This window comes from Eumetopias jubatus, unplaced genomic scaffold, assembly GCF_037043125.1.
Source record: "Eumetopias jubatus isolate StellerSeaLion01/CBP00866 unplaced genomic scaffold, mEumJub1_p1.0 scaffold_7, whole genome shotgun sequence".
Lineage (NCBI taxonomy): Eukaryota > Metazoa > Chordata > Mammalia > Carnivora > Otariidae > Eumetopias > Eumetopias jubatus.
In genome coordinates, this window is record NW_028274813.1 from 9007591 (window position 1) to 9022145 (window position 14555).

At 52.1% G+C, this 14555-nt stretch overlaps 1 protein-coding gene across 1 annotated transcript in view; it reads right to left on the reverse strand.

Moving 5' to 3' along the window:
* Positions 1 to 13840, reverse strand: part of TUNAR (transmembrane neural differentiation associated intracellular calcium regulator) — a 32722-nt gene extending 18882 nt beyond the window's left edge. Inside the window, exon 1 of the mRNA XM_088025004.1 lies at positions 13739 to 13840. Coding sequence (XP_087881130.1) covers positions 13739 to 13765 — 27 coding nt within the window. The 5' untranslated portion in view covers positions 13766 to 13840. The remainder of the gene's footprint in view (positions 1 to 13738) is intronic.
* Positions 13841 to 14555: the final 715 nt, after the last annotated feature.

Consider the following 14555-nt stretch of genomic DNA (forward strand, 5'->3'; position numbering starts at 1 on the left):
GGTTTCCTCCCTGTAAGTTGGAATGTTCAAAGGAGAAAGTTCTCAGGAGCGGAAGGTGAGTGTACATGAGCTAGAGTACCCATGTGAATGTTTATTCCACATTTTTCCGTTTGGCACCTGTCTGAAGTCATAGACCTGCTGGAATTCTGTATGCAGGCGGAAGCTGCCCCTCCCCCACCCCGGGCCCAGGAGTCCCTCTTGGGAATGTTGCTCCACAGGCGGCCAGTGAGTACACTGGGCTCCCCCTGTAACAGCTCCCAGTTGGAGGCTCTCCTGCCCTGCAAGGCGTCTCCTGTCCACGTCTTTACTGGGAACTGTGGAGAGCCCTTGGAAAGGCCACTGGGCAGGGGAGAAGCAACCATCTCAGGAGGGGGCTGCACGCCCTCTGACAACCACAGAACTCAGAAGGAACTCCAGCATGACCTCCCGCTGGGGCAGCGGAGACAGGTGGATAAGACATCCAAAACTAGTCAAAAAGGAAGTTAGAGAAAAGGAGAACACCAAGCGTCTGTCCCTGCAGGGGGCATGGAAAGAGCCCTCAGTCTGCTCAGTGGCCAGCTCTGGGACTCCCAGCATGCCACTCCCTCTGTGGGCCTCACCATCCCCATCTTTCAGTCGGACTGGAGTGGACAGAGTACCAGACCATCTCTGGGCTTTCTCCCTGCTCCTACATCCCATTATTCAATAGCCTAACTGGGGAAATTTCTGTGAGAGTAGAGGGGACCTGAAAGCCAGGCATCTGTCAGAGCCACTGGGATCCGCCTGCAGAAAGAACTCTTCCGGGGCGCCTGGGTGACATCTGCCTTCGGCTCAGGTCATGATCCCAGGGTCCTGGGATCGAGCCCCGCATCAGGCTCCCTGCTCGGTGGAGAGCCTGCTTCTCCCTCTGCCTGCTGCTCGCCCTGCTTGTGCTTTCTCTCTCTCTCAAATAAATAAAATCTAAAAAACAAAAAAGAAGAAAGAAAGAGAAAGAAAGAACGAACTCTTCTTCCTTGGCAGAGACGCTGAGCCAGTTGCTCTCAGCTGATACTGCACCGAGCATACTGCATCTCGGTGGCACTCTCTGACCACCCTCCGCCTCTCCAGCTACACGTTGGAGGTGCATCTTTCTGCATCCCCGCACTTGGCCCGAGGCTGGCATGCCGTGGGCATACCATAAATGCTGGCTGGTTGGGCTGGGGCTGCGACAGATCTCCCAGGATGGCTGCAAACACCTTCCTGGGTAGAGACCGCTACCTGTCCCACCAAATCCACACTCCACCTTCCCCTGGCACACAGCCAGGCTACATTTTCCATCTGTCCTGCAGTGAGGTGTGGCTGCACGACTGAGGTCCTGACAGAGGAATGTGAGCAAAGTGCTCTGGGTGGGCAAGTGGCCAGTTGCTCTCTCTGCCTTCCCTCCAGCCTGGAACAGATGACAAGGAAGTCAGAGGACCCGGAGCCTGGTGGAGCCAAAGGTGGGGAAGCCGAGTCCCTGCATCACTGCATGGAGGACAGCTGTCCCCCAACCAGGGACACCTACCAAGACCATGTATGTGTGAGAAATAAACCTCTATGGTATCAGAGCCAGTGTATCTCGGGGATGTGTCCGATAGTCACGTTGCTTGCTCTAATGAATACATTAGTTCTACCCTTTAAAAAATTAAAAAGAAAAGGGTTCCATTTTGAAAGGGGAGGGTGGTTAAAAAGCTTAACGTAGTTGCCATTTTTCCTTTGGAACTGGTGTCTCTAGGGCTTTGGGGATCAGATCTCATGTCCTCCTACTGACACACACTTGTCCCACGACCTACTATTTGCAGAAAATTCCAGTCCTCACACAGTCAGCAAAGCAGATGAATCTGGGCCTAAAGTCTACCTAAAATCAGTCAAGTCTTTGGGGCAGAACACAGACACAGAGGGCCTACTAGGTAGAAAGCACCGGGCTGGTTGCCCTAAATTTAGTGTCTGTTTTTCTAAACCTTAAAATCAGGTTACATGGTCTGGGAAGCACAGGTCAGAGGAAGCAGAATAGAAAAACTGACATGCAGAGTCCCAGAAACCTCCAGAATATATGGATGCCAGAGCAAGGGCACTTAGGCATGAAAGATGTAGGCCTACTCCACGGTATTGGCGGAAAGTGTTCGCCTGTTTGAGAAGAAAGTATCACAGGGCTACTGAGAAGCAGAAGCAGCAGGTCAGAAATCCAAAAGTTGGGGTTAAACTGCTGTGCTATTTCTACTGTGTGACCTTGGCCGATGATTCAGTCCTTCTGAGTCTGATGACTTATTGGCCAAGGAAAAAATTCAAGAGCAGCTAGACTATCTCAACTCTGGATGAGCAGGCACATGAGGAAATGAGCAACATGAAGGGGAAGATGAAGATAAACACACACAAAAGTGACCTTCGAGAAGAAGGAAATAATTCATGGATGAAAGTAAGCCAACAAACAAAAACGCCAGTATTTCACTACTCAGGATGTTAACAGCTATAAAACAAAATGAGATTCTAGGAAAGGGAGCAATCAGAGTAAGAAAAAAGCTCTCAGGGGGTCCCTGGGTGGCTCAGTCGGTTACTAAGCATCTGCCTTCGGCTCAGGTCATGATCCCGGGGTCCTGGGATCGAGCCCCGCATCGGGCCCCCTGCTCAACAGAGAGGGGGCTTCTCCCTCTCCCTCTGTCCCTCGCCTGCTTGTGTGCGCACACTCTCTTGCTCTCTCAAATGAATACATCTTCTTAAAAAAGAAAGAAAAAGCCCTTGGAAATTAAAAATAGTAGTGCCAAAATGTTTTATAAAAGTAAACAAACAAAAAAGACTGGAAGACGAAGTCAACAGAATCTAGAATAAAGAGCAAAACAGCAACAAAACAGTAAAATAGAAAAATGCAGAAGTAAATAGGCCCATTCTGGAAGGTAGGAGAGCCAACAACTAAGAGATTCTGAAATGCACAATGGGAAAAAAATGGAGATTTTTTTTAAGATTTATTTATTTGATAGAGAGAGTGAGAGAGCACAAGTAGGGGGAACAGTAGAGGGAGAGGGAGAAGCAGGCTCCCCGCCAAGCAGGGAGCCCGATCCGGGGCTCGATCCTAGGACCCTGGGATCATGACCTGAGCCGAAGGCAGACGCTCAACCATCTGAGCCACCCAGGCGCCCCTGGGGATTTTTTGTAAAAAATCAAACACATTAGGATCTCCCAGACCATAAGGATTCATCTTTCAGATTACACTAAGTATCCAGAAGAGTGGATGAAGACTCCCCTACGGAGTATCTTCATGTAATATATGAATGCCAACGATGAAGAAAAATTCCTAAAATCTGCCAGAAAAGGAAAACAGAAAACAGAAAATCTACACGGGATCTAGAATCAGACCTCTCATCAGCAACCTGGAAAGCTCCAAAGTCTTCAAAATTCTGAAGGAAAATGATTTTGAACCTGGAGAGCTACCTTCAGGGTGAATATAAAATAAAGACATTTTCTGACAGCTTACTATCCATGTACCTTTTCTTAGGAAGCTCCAATCCAGGGAAGCAATGAAGGATGAGCCCAGGACAACCTCTGCAGAGCAGGTGTGCAGAGGAGGTGTGCAACTTGGTACAGGAACAAAAAGCGTCCTGAGAGGACAACAAATCAAAACCAAAACACACACACACAAACACACACACACAAACACACACACACACAACACACACACAAACACACACACACACACACACACACACACCAGGGAGGAGCTCAACAGAACAGATGGGATGAAGAAAGGGAGAATATGATAAAGACAGATGAAGCAAGAAGAAAAAAAGAAAGGCAATTGGAAATTCCAGGAAACACACACACACACACAAAATCCCACATGATCAAGTCATGATCCAAACACAAAGGAAACTAATAAATGGCATGAATGCAAGCCAGTAGCATGCATTTGACTCTGTTCTGGGAGATTCTGCGTTGAGTGATCCAGGGGCTGAGAAGGTGATCTCTGGAGAAAGAAATGTAATCCCAGCATATGGTTTCATGTAGCATTAGACACTTCTGATACAGCAGTAATTAGATGAACGTCACCTACCGGTTTTGATTCCTAGAGTCAGGCTCCGGACAAAACATATGGTAGAGAGTACAGGACAAGATGTAAATATAACCAACTCTGATGTAAGGTCAACCCTAATGCTGGAGGTTCATGATGCAGAAGGCAAGAGGAAAGGCAGGAAAAATAGTAGGGCTCTAATCTCCTCTTCCTACAAAATGAAGAGACAGAAGCACCATGAAAGGGTGATGGAGAAAGGCACTTATTTAAAGATTAAAAAGTAGGGGCGCTGGGATGGCTCGGCCAGTTAAGCATCCAACTCTTGATTTCAGCTCAGGCCATGATCTCAGGGTTGTGAGATCAAGTCCCACATGGTGCTCTGCACTCAGTGGGGAGTCTGCTTGAGAGTCTCTCTCTCCCTGCTGCATACACAGTCTCTCTCTCTCTCTCTAAAATAATAAATAAATAAATCTTTTTAAAAAAGTAACCAATAGAAGCACTTTAATAAAAATAAGGACAGGCAGGGAGGAGTCACGTCTTCCTTATTCATTTTAGAACATCCACAGTTACGGCCTGAAGGTGACAAATTCACTATCTGGATGGGAATCGTGGTTCATGCAAAAAATGGAAAAGGGCCACGTTGAGGATTAAATGAGTTTAGACGAGGAGTATCCGCAGGGCTCGAAATACATCCGATATTTTATTGTGCCTACCCCTACCTGACAATGTGCAAATCTTAACTAAAAAAGAACTTTAAGGGTTGAAGTAAAAAGATAGCCAACCAGAGCAATTTGAAGAAATCTATGCAAAAGTGAACCCAAATCAGGACATAAAGTATGACAACTATTTTAGAGACTCCTAAACAGGGCAATGCAACTTGCACTGGGCTAACAGGCGGCCCAGAAAATGTGGGAGGGGGGGCTTTGGGGAGGAAGACCTCCCAGAGAGAGCCTGGAAAGAGACTCTGCTCTTTGCGCGCCCCAAGTGTTTGCAAACATCTCTACCACTGCATTATATTGACACGATGGAGTATTATTACTATTATTTTGCAAACACAAAAGAAGTCTCTATACTTTTGGGGGGAGCTGCAAGCAGGTTCAAACTGCTACTCTACTGTTTACGTTATATTGCAGGGCAAAGCAAATGCTGCACGCAGCTTCCAGGAAAAGAGAAACAACGGAGGCTCAGAACAGAGGCCAGAGGGTGTGATGCAGCTGCTGGTTTGACTCTGGCCCACCCAGGCCCTTCCCCAAAGTCCCAGCTTTATTCTGAGCCAAACAGGGTAGGGGGTCCCCGGTCCCAGGAGGTGGGGCTGGAATGAAACTTGGTGCCCAAGATTCCATCTTCAGTGGGGCCAGAGTTAAGGTGTGATGCTTCCCCAATTAGTTGGTTAAGCCCGATGTCTATTTCTGGGCTTCTGCCTTAGTTTCCCCATGAAGCCCAAACAAAGAGGCCCTGGCACCGTGCCTGGCTCACCCAGTGCCCTCCCTCCACGAGCCCAGTCTCTCTGAGCCCCCCTTCCTCCCACTGCTGGCCACAGGACTGTTCAGATTGACAAGGGAAGCCGAGGCTGGGTGTGCAGTGGGACCCGCACAGGTGTGAAGCCAGAGAAAAGACAGCCGAATCCCAACTCTGCCACTTACTGGCAGTGTGACCTTGGGAACATTTCGTAACCTCACTGAGCTCTGGCCTTCTCAAGGATTCACTAATTTACTTAGCAAATACTTTACGAAGCACCTACCTGGGGCCAGGTACCATGCTAGGTGCACAAAGCGCATGGCATGCTTGCAAGGAACTTAGCAAGTGAAAGGCCACGTTGCAGTGGGTGCTCTGAGGGGCAAGTGCTCTGCGCAAGAGCTGCCCAGAGAGACAGGAGCAACGGCTGTGGGGGGGGGGGGCGAGGGGAGGGAGAAGGGGACAGCTGAGCTCAGACAGGAAGAAGGAGCAGAAACAGAAAAGCGGTCCAGAGGCGTAAACGGCAGGTGCAATGGCTCAAATGAAGGGCAAGAGGGTCTGAAGGAAGTTCTGCAGGTTTGGGGCACAGCGTGGGCCAGATTTCAGAAAACCCTGCCAGAAAGACCTGAGGCTCGGTAAGCTCCTGATGGTAACTTGTAAGGATTCTCAAGCATTGGTAAATGCAGATGGTCATTCCCACTTTGCAGAAATGTGAGGTTTAGGGAACCAGGACCCTGGGGTGGGGAACTGAGCCCTGGGACCTACTATTAGTACGTATTGCAAAGCACGCTAACTAGGTGACTTGACCATCCGACTGCCTGGATTTGGGCTTGCTTCATCCTCTAACGGCTCTCCACCGGACCCCGACACGCACTCACACACACGCAGGTGCACACACGCCAAATGCAGACACACGCGTGCTTTGCTGGAACTAAGCTCTCTGGACGCTGAGCTAGCCTGGGGGTCCTAGCACTTCTCCCACCAAGCAAGCAAACCTGCGTGCGAATCTCTCTGTTGCCCCAAGCTTAGTGTCCCACCGCCTGCGGGCCTGTGATAAGTCCCAGCGCGTCTTCCCTGGCACTGTCTTCCCGGGTTAAGACCCAAGAGCTGTTCTTCGCGCCTGGACCGCCCTCCTTCGAGGGGCTGATGGCTGCTCCTCAAGACAGCCCGGAGGTCCCCTCCCCAGGAAGCCTTGTCTGACCCTCGCCCGCTCTCAGGGCAGGTTGTGGGCTCCCAGCACTTACCCGGCTGTCAGCATTTGCCACAAATCTCTTTGAGACACTGCTGTCTGACCTGACTCCCAAGCACGGGGACGGCCCGCCCAATCCATCTCGGGGCCTCTGCTCCAATCCAGTGCCAGCAGAGAGGAGGCGCTCGGCAGAGCTGCCCGTGGTTGAACAGTCCACCTGATGGGGATGCCACCCAGCCCCCCTACAGCAGTCCGAGAGTACCCCCCTCTGAGTGAGGATACCCTGGGAGTCCGGGTCCTTCAGCCACCCTACGCCCTAACTACGTCTACACCTCGGCTGCGCATCATGCCGAGCCCATCTGAGGCTTGCTGAGGGGCCCGCGGCTCATCTCTGAAGATGTCTTGAGGCTCTGCATTGGTGCAAAGAGAAGCAGGTCAGTTTGAGAGCCTTGTTCTTCCAGGCATGGCCTTAGGGAGTTTTTTTTTTTTTTTTTTTTTTAATCTAAGAACCGAAGAATCTATAGACCCACAGCTCAGCACCTGCAGAAGGTCACTGGCTTGATTCCAAATCTCCTTTCTCAGTCTACTGGGAACCGTTTACACCAAGAAAAAAAAAAAATGTTTCGATGAGCATGAGATTGCACACCCTCTCCCTCTCTGCCTCGGGCCGGCCCCTCATGGAACTGGGGCGCCGCCCTCCCTCCCCCGCTCTCCTGCCACCCTGGGTTAAGGGGAGGTGGGGGGGAGCCCTAGCACGTTGGGCTCCAACAGGGTCTAATTCATTTAGGGGTCCCCAACCCCTCGTTCAGACGCGGCTCCTTCACAGGAACGGCGCTACCTCGTCCCCAAGCAGAGAAAACAATGACAAAGATGGCACTGGTTTCACCCAAAGGAGACCCATTTCCCTCAAACACCCTCAACATACGGCAACATCAGCTTTCTACTATCAAGAGTAGCGAGGACGTCTGTGTGCCAGGCACTGTGCTAGACCCACCACGTGCCTCCCTGGTAGCGTATCTTACACTGGGGAGCTTTTAAAAGTACTGGTTCTCAGGCCCCATATCAGACCAGCTGAACCATAATGCACTGGGGGGGGGTGGCTTCAGCATTTTTCAGATGCTCCCAGAATCCCAGTCCTTGAGCATGATGCCTCAGGCAACAAGAGGGTCTTCTAATCTTCCTAACTATATACCTACTATGCACCTGACCTCCTGCGGTCTTTCTGAAGCAATCTCTGCCCTCAGGGAGTATTCATGCAGCTTGAGAAATCAGGGCCCCACATGGGGTGAGAGCAGACCCACACCCTCAGAGCTATAAGGAGCTCCTGGAGGATGGCCCCTTCCCTGTAGGCCCTGAGTACCTTCCGATTCTTCTTGGTAGCAAAAATTTCCTTAAAGGGCCAAGCAGATGATATTTTCAGGTCTGCTGACCCCCTGTCCACCCAGGGTGCTCCAGCCTCCCATCTCCTGAGACTCCGGATCCCCATCCTCCAAACCTAACCTTCCCAAGCTCCCGTGTGGCCTCCGCCCCTTCCGTTGCCCCTGGTCTCCTCTGGCCCTTGACAGAAGAGCCGCTAACCAAACTCTCAAGAGGGTCCCTGTTTCCCTTTCTCTGGGCTCCTGTGGTGAGAATATTTTTCCCCCACACAGGCCACAGTCCCTGCAGACCTGACAGGTCATGCATTCACTTTCAGCGGCAACACGTTTTCACAGGGGACCACCTCCCTGGTCCAAACCCAGCGCCCACTCCCATGAGCTGTCCCCACCGGGGCCACCCCTACCACCCATCCCTGCGGCCAGCCAGCCAGACATCATCTTTGACTCTGCTCTGTTCTTCCATCACGCCCTGACACTTCTTCCCTAAACCACCTTCTGGATTATAACCAAAGCTGGCGTCTCTCAAGTGCATGGTTTTAATTAATATCCACTATCTCACCGAATCCCACAGCAGCCCCGCGATGTGCACAGAGACTCGCCCAGGCGAATCTCAGAGTCTCCAATGAGCAGCCACGTGGTGACTGGATCGGAAAGCACGGGGCAGCGCCCACGCGTCCGAAACTGTGCTGGAGAGAAGACAGAGGTGGCCAGACAGATGCCCCAGCCCTAGAGAGGTCTGCGGTGCGCTGGGGGAAAGGAACCAGACTGGCTGCAATGTCTCAGCTCGGTGCCACCGCCCCGGACACAGCTGTCCCCGGGCCACCCTGCGGTTGGAACGATACCTGACCAAGCCATGTGCCCCGTGCTGTCAGGAGCCTGAGCAAGCCTGCCACATCTGGCCGGGGGCGGCCCCGCTCCCCAGAACACGCAGTGTGCCCAAGCCTCCACCTACTCACTGCATCCAGCCACTGGCAGCATCCCAAACGGACGCCACAGCACACAACCCGTCCCCAGGAGCTCGGAGGCGACAGTGGCTGACTTCACGCCCACCCTGCCAGAGGGGCCAGAGGACACCGGAGCCCACTGGGGGCATGTGCCAAGCCAGCCTGCGCAGGGGGCCGCTGAGATCCCCATGGGCGGGCAGCACCACGGCTCAAAGGACCTTCCGGGTGAGGGTGTGGTCCACGAGGGACCCAGCCATGGGCAGACTCTCGGTGGGATGGGCTGAACTGTGTCTCCTCACGGGGTAAGTTCAAGTCCTAACTGCCGCTCACCTGTGACCTGAGATGGAGCTACAGCCTTTGCAGAGGTAATCAAGTTAAAATGAAGTCATACTGGATTAGGGCGGGCCCTGCATCCAAGGGGTGGTGTCTTTACAAGAGAAAGGAGAGGGCGGTTGGTATACACAGAGGCGGGCACACAGACACACGGGGAGAAGGCCACATGAGGAGGGGACGTGTACATTGCAGAGACGCAGCCGCAAGCCCAGGAGCACCAGGGCATTGCTTGCAGCATCCCCAAGCCAGGAAGAGGCATGGAACAGGATCCCCCTAGAATCTTCAGGAAGGGCAAGGCCCTGCCAGCACCTTGATTTCGGACTTCTGGCCTCAAGAACAGCAAGAGAAGACATTTCTGTTGTTTTCAGCCACCCAGCTTGTGGCACTGTTCTGCAGCCCATGGAAGTAAGCACTCGGCAAGGACACACGACGACAGGGAGCCGAGACTGGAAAAACCCTCCCACACGCACATGTCCTGCATAATGACAGGGCATGAAGTCCTCGGGGGTTAACACTGGGCAGCAGAGAGACCTTGGTCCACTCTCCTGCTCCACCTGTGTGACCTTGGGCTCGCTCCCAATGCCACCTGAACCTTTTTTTTCTCATCTGTCCTTTCAGGCCATGAAGCCAGCCCTGCCACACTACCCAGAGTTGCAAACTCGACTGAGCCTGTGATAGGACTTTGTACAGAACACTGGTCACTTGAGTCAAGGGACCCTGTGGAAGAGGGTAGAAGTTAACTCTAAAATCCAGTGTTTGGGGCGCCTGGGTGGCTCAGTGGGTTAAGCATCTGCCTTCAGCTCGGGTCATGATCTCAGGGTCCTGGGATGGAGCCCCACATGGGGCTCTCTGCTCATGGAGGAGTCTGCTTCTCCCTCTCCTTCTGCTCCTCCCCCTGCTCATGCAAGCTCTCTCCCTCTGTATTTCTCTCAAATAAATAAATAAAATCTTAAAAAAAAAAAATGAAAAGCCAGTGTTTTCTCTGAAAAAGGAATCAACATTCACAAGTCAAGGGCACTGTCATGGCCGCCCCTGCCCATGTCTTTGGAGACGACAGGGCTCTGCTCAAGCTCCACAGAAGGCCCAGAGGAGGTGGGACCTTGGTGTCACTTCCAAACAGGAATGTATTTTCAGAAATCAGTCAGTTCGACTGTATCTGCATATGCCAAACATTTGCTCTTTTAAAAGTGTCTGCCAGCACAGATTTCTAATTTGCAAGTGTTCATTCAACCTCCGTGTTGCAATAGGGCTGTCTTTCTAAATCTCAGACTGGATTATGTCCCTTCCCTGTACCCCAACCCTACTCAGCCCCAACAGGAAAGTCTGGCCTAGGCTCTCCACGCTCGCTCAGACCTGCGTCCGTGCTTCTGTGTGCATCCCTGGCCTAGATGCTTCCATCCTGTTCCAGGCCTGCCTAAGCCAACACCTCTTCAGGGAAATTTCCCGAGTCCCCCCCCCCTTACAGTCTCCAAATAGCTGGTTCATTCTGCTGTGAGCACTCCCACATCACAGCTTGCCTCTGCTCTAGGTGATGGGACCCCACTCATGTCCCTCTCCTAAAAGGACACTTTTGGAGCAGTCAACAACTTGGAATCAAATCTCACTCCTGCTCTTGCTGACCGTGCACCCTGGAGGAGGCAGGCGGCTTCCCTGAGCTACATCACCTCCAGCTTACAAAGAGCAGTGGCCTGTGGGAGACTCGGGACTGCACGGAGTCTGTGAGGCTCAGAGCCCAGTGCTGACATGTGTCAGCCCTTCCCGCTGCTAAGTCACCTCTGCGGACTCCTTACTGCCCATGGGTCCCCAGTGTGTGTCCCCAGACATCAGATCTGTGACCAAAGTCTTAATTGCATTTGGCAAAATGAAAAAGCCAAGAACAATGCATCTGATTGGTAAATTAAACTTCGTTAAATGAATTAATTAAAAATAACTAACTTGGGGGGGGCGCCTGGGTGGCTCAGTCAGTTAAGAGGCTGACTTCAGTTCAGGTCATAATCCCAGGGTCCTGGGATTGAGCCCCACGTCGGGCTCCCTGCTCAGCGGGGAGCCTGCCTCTCCCCTCTGCTGATACTCTCTCTCCCCTTCTCTTTCAAATAAATAAATAAAATCTTTAAAAAAAAAACCTTATTTTGAAAATTCTAATATTAGGGTCTTCCTATTTTTCTCTTTTTTAAAAGATTTTAAGATTTTTTTTTTTTAAAGATTACCCGATGCAGCACTCCAGCGCACGAGATCAAGACTCACATGCTCTCTCAACGGAGCCAGCCAGGCGCCCCACCCCCCCATTTTTCTTATTATTTATCATATCATGGTGGTAACATAGGGCAAATGAAAGTTTCACAATCTCATGTAATTCTTCAATTCAACACACTTCCTCACCTCCGTACGTCAAAAGGCTGGCAAATGCAACTCTAACGTGAGCCGGTTTTGAGGCACCGTATAGTGAAGGTGTCACTTCTCTCTCCCCACCCCTGCACACCCTCCCTGGGCAACTGTCCCAACTGCCTCTGAGGACAGGCAGCTCACCCCACCACGGGACCCCACGTGCCCAACCACAGCTACTTAGACCACATGGGCCCCTCCCCGGAGCCAGGCTGCTCAGCTTCCCTTCAGGGAACCTAGGCCCCCAGCAGAGGGAGTGAGTTGGGCTGAGGCTGCCATTTGGGGGTGAGCATCAGTTGGCCCTGTGCTCAGAGAAGCGTGAAGAGATGGCCAGCGGAGAGGGTGAGGGTGCGACGGGCAGTGCCAGGTGGTGAGACGCTGCGCTCCGGACGGACAGGAAGGAAGGCGTCCTGGCTGCTTCTTCGGATTCCCCATGACCGTCTCTCCTTTGTGAAGCCAGACTTCGCTGCTCACTTTGGTTCCCACGAAATGCTGACTCCTTCTCAAAAATCTATCATTTCTAAAATTCATGTGCTGATTTTTCTGTCTTCATGCCCCTCTAAGTTCCACGAGGACAGAGACCCGGGAGGTCTTACTGGCACAGGTGCTCAACGAAGCTTCTAGATGGATGAGAGGCTGATTACAAGCCGGCCAGGGGCGTCTGAGGCTGGCCATCCCACATGCCCAAAGCAGCCTTGAGGGAAGGCTCCTTTCTTGAGCCTTCAGGGAAAAAAGTGAGGAGCTCCCCGGGCTCAGCTTTCAGAGACAAGCCAGAAACCAGATAGGGATGCCTTTGCCAAAGTTCCTTCCCACGAGAAGGGTCCACCCCCAGGGAAGGGCCAGGAGAGAAGAGGCCCAGAGGCAGTAGGGACACTCTGTGCCCACTGTGGAGACCAGCCCGATGGACACAGACAAGGGTTCACAGTCCAGGAGAGGAGCCTGTGAAGTGACCAGAATAAAGACCAAAGTAGTGCAGGGTGGGGAAGCCAGACAGGGGGAAGAGGAGGAAAGAGGGTGGGGTGGGGGGCAGGGGAAGGAGAGAGAGAGGAGGCAGGGAGAGCAGGTGCCAGCAGCCCTGTCATCTCCACTACGGGCAGCAAGGACAGCACCCAGGGCCCATGAAGAAGATGCTTCCATTTCTTTTAAAATCAGAAAAAAAAAAGTAACTTTAGTTAGGAGAAAATTTTTGAACACATAGTATTAAAATACTCACCTTTATATCAACTCAGTAAGATAATAATTTTTAATACTTTCTTATGGAGGAAGGGGTCTGCACAGGCAAAAGTGCCTAAGGCCCAAGAAAGTGAGGTCACGGCCCTGGTGAAGGGCAAGGAGGCAGAGGGGAGGGGAGGGGAGGGGAAGGGAGAGGAGGTCTGTACACTGGGGTCTGTACTGGTGCCTCTCTGAACCAAAGGAGGAGACACCTGCGCTCTTACATAATTTTGCTTGCTTCTTCCGGGGAGGATGCCTGGCAGGTGAACGGGAGATGTGCGGGGGTTTCCCACGGGGCAAGTTGGTCAAGATGTTTATAAATGTCTGAGGGTGACAGGACGTGCTCTGACCTTGAGAGTCACAGCCGACTCTACTGCCATTGCCCACCCAGTGCAACCCACCAGAAGTGCTCTGTGCTGGCTTTGCACGTGCTGCAAATACCCTAAGGCTCCCCCATCCAGAGATAGAGTCCAACTGCCCTCCCACAATGTGGGTGCCTCAAGAACTTGCTTCTAAGAAGCAGGATATTTCAGGAAGGACGTTGTGTGATTCTGGAGGCTGGGCCGTAGAAGGAGATACAGACAGACCCCGAGCTATCTCTTTCCTAGAACACCCACACTGGAGCCTGCACCATGACGTGGGAAGTCAGGCTGGCCTGGCCAGCCATGCTGGAAAGACCCCACAGAAATCAAGGAGCCTCTCCATGTCCCCAGGCTGTGTGCATCTTCCCAGCCACCCCCCCCGGGGGGGGGGCAGATATGTGAGTGAGGAAGCCTTCCAGATGATTCCAGCCCCAGCCCCAGGCTGAATGCAATCTCACATGAGGCCTCCCACAAGAACCACCTACCTGAGCCCAGGCAGCCGCTGGACTCATGAGCAAAATAGAAGATGACCAGTGTTTGAGGCCACTATTTGGAAGTGTTTTATATGCAACAAGAAATACTCTCTAAGCCTTAGCTTGCATGTCTATAAAATGGAAATGATAAAAGCAACTGCTTTATCGCGCTGTTGCTCAGATCCAATGAAGCGGTCCCCAGAAAGCCCTTATTTAGCACAGAGTCTCCACCCCGAGGAAGCACCCAGTATGTAAAAGCTCTGATTATCACTCGCTGTTATCATCCTAGCCATTGTCCATAATACAGAATGGGGCTCAGGAAGACCAACGCAAACTGACAACTGCAAATTGTCCAAGAATCACACGGTGAGTGAGACGCTCCACAGTCCGACCCCGAGAACAGCTTCAAATAAAAAGTGCATGCCCCTGGCAGCGGCCGTGACCGTCACCACAATGTCGCTGAGGAAGGGTCGCTCCAATCTGGGAGGTGCTAGGTCCTGGACCAGAAAAACAAGAGGGACTGAGGTCAGGCGCTCCAAGTGTCTTCATCGGTGGCAGCCCCACCCCCCTGCTTGGCAGCCTGCCACCTTTTACAGCTCTGCTCTCCCCTTTCATCAAGAGTAGATAAGGTGGTGATGTCCACGAAACGGGCCAGCAGGCAGATGACTTTTGTCCCAAGCCACAGTACCGTGCGGGCCTCCCGAGATTATTCACCTAATGCGTGTACCTCTAAGTTTGGGGGTAATGACCTGGGGAAGTTTGCAAACAATCCTGCCACATTTGGCAGGACGGTGACAGATGCAGCTTAGGAGCAGGAACTGCACTTCTA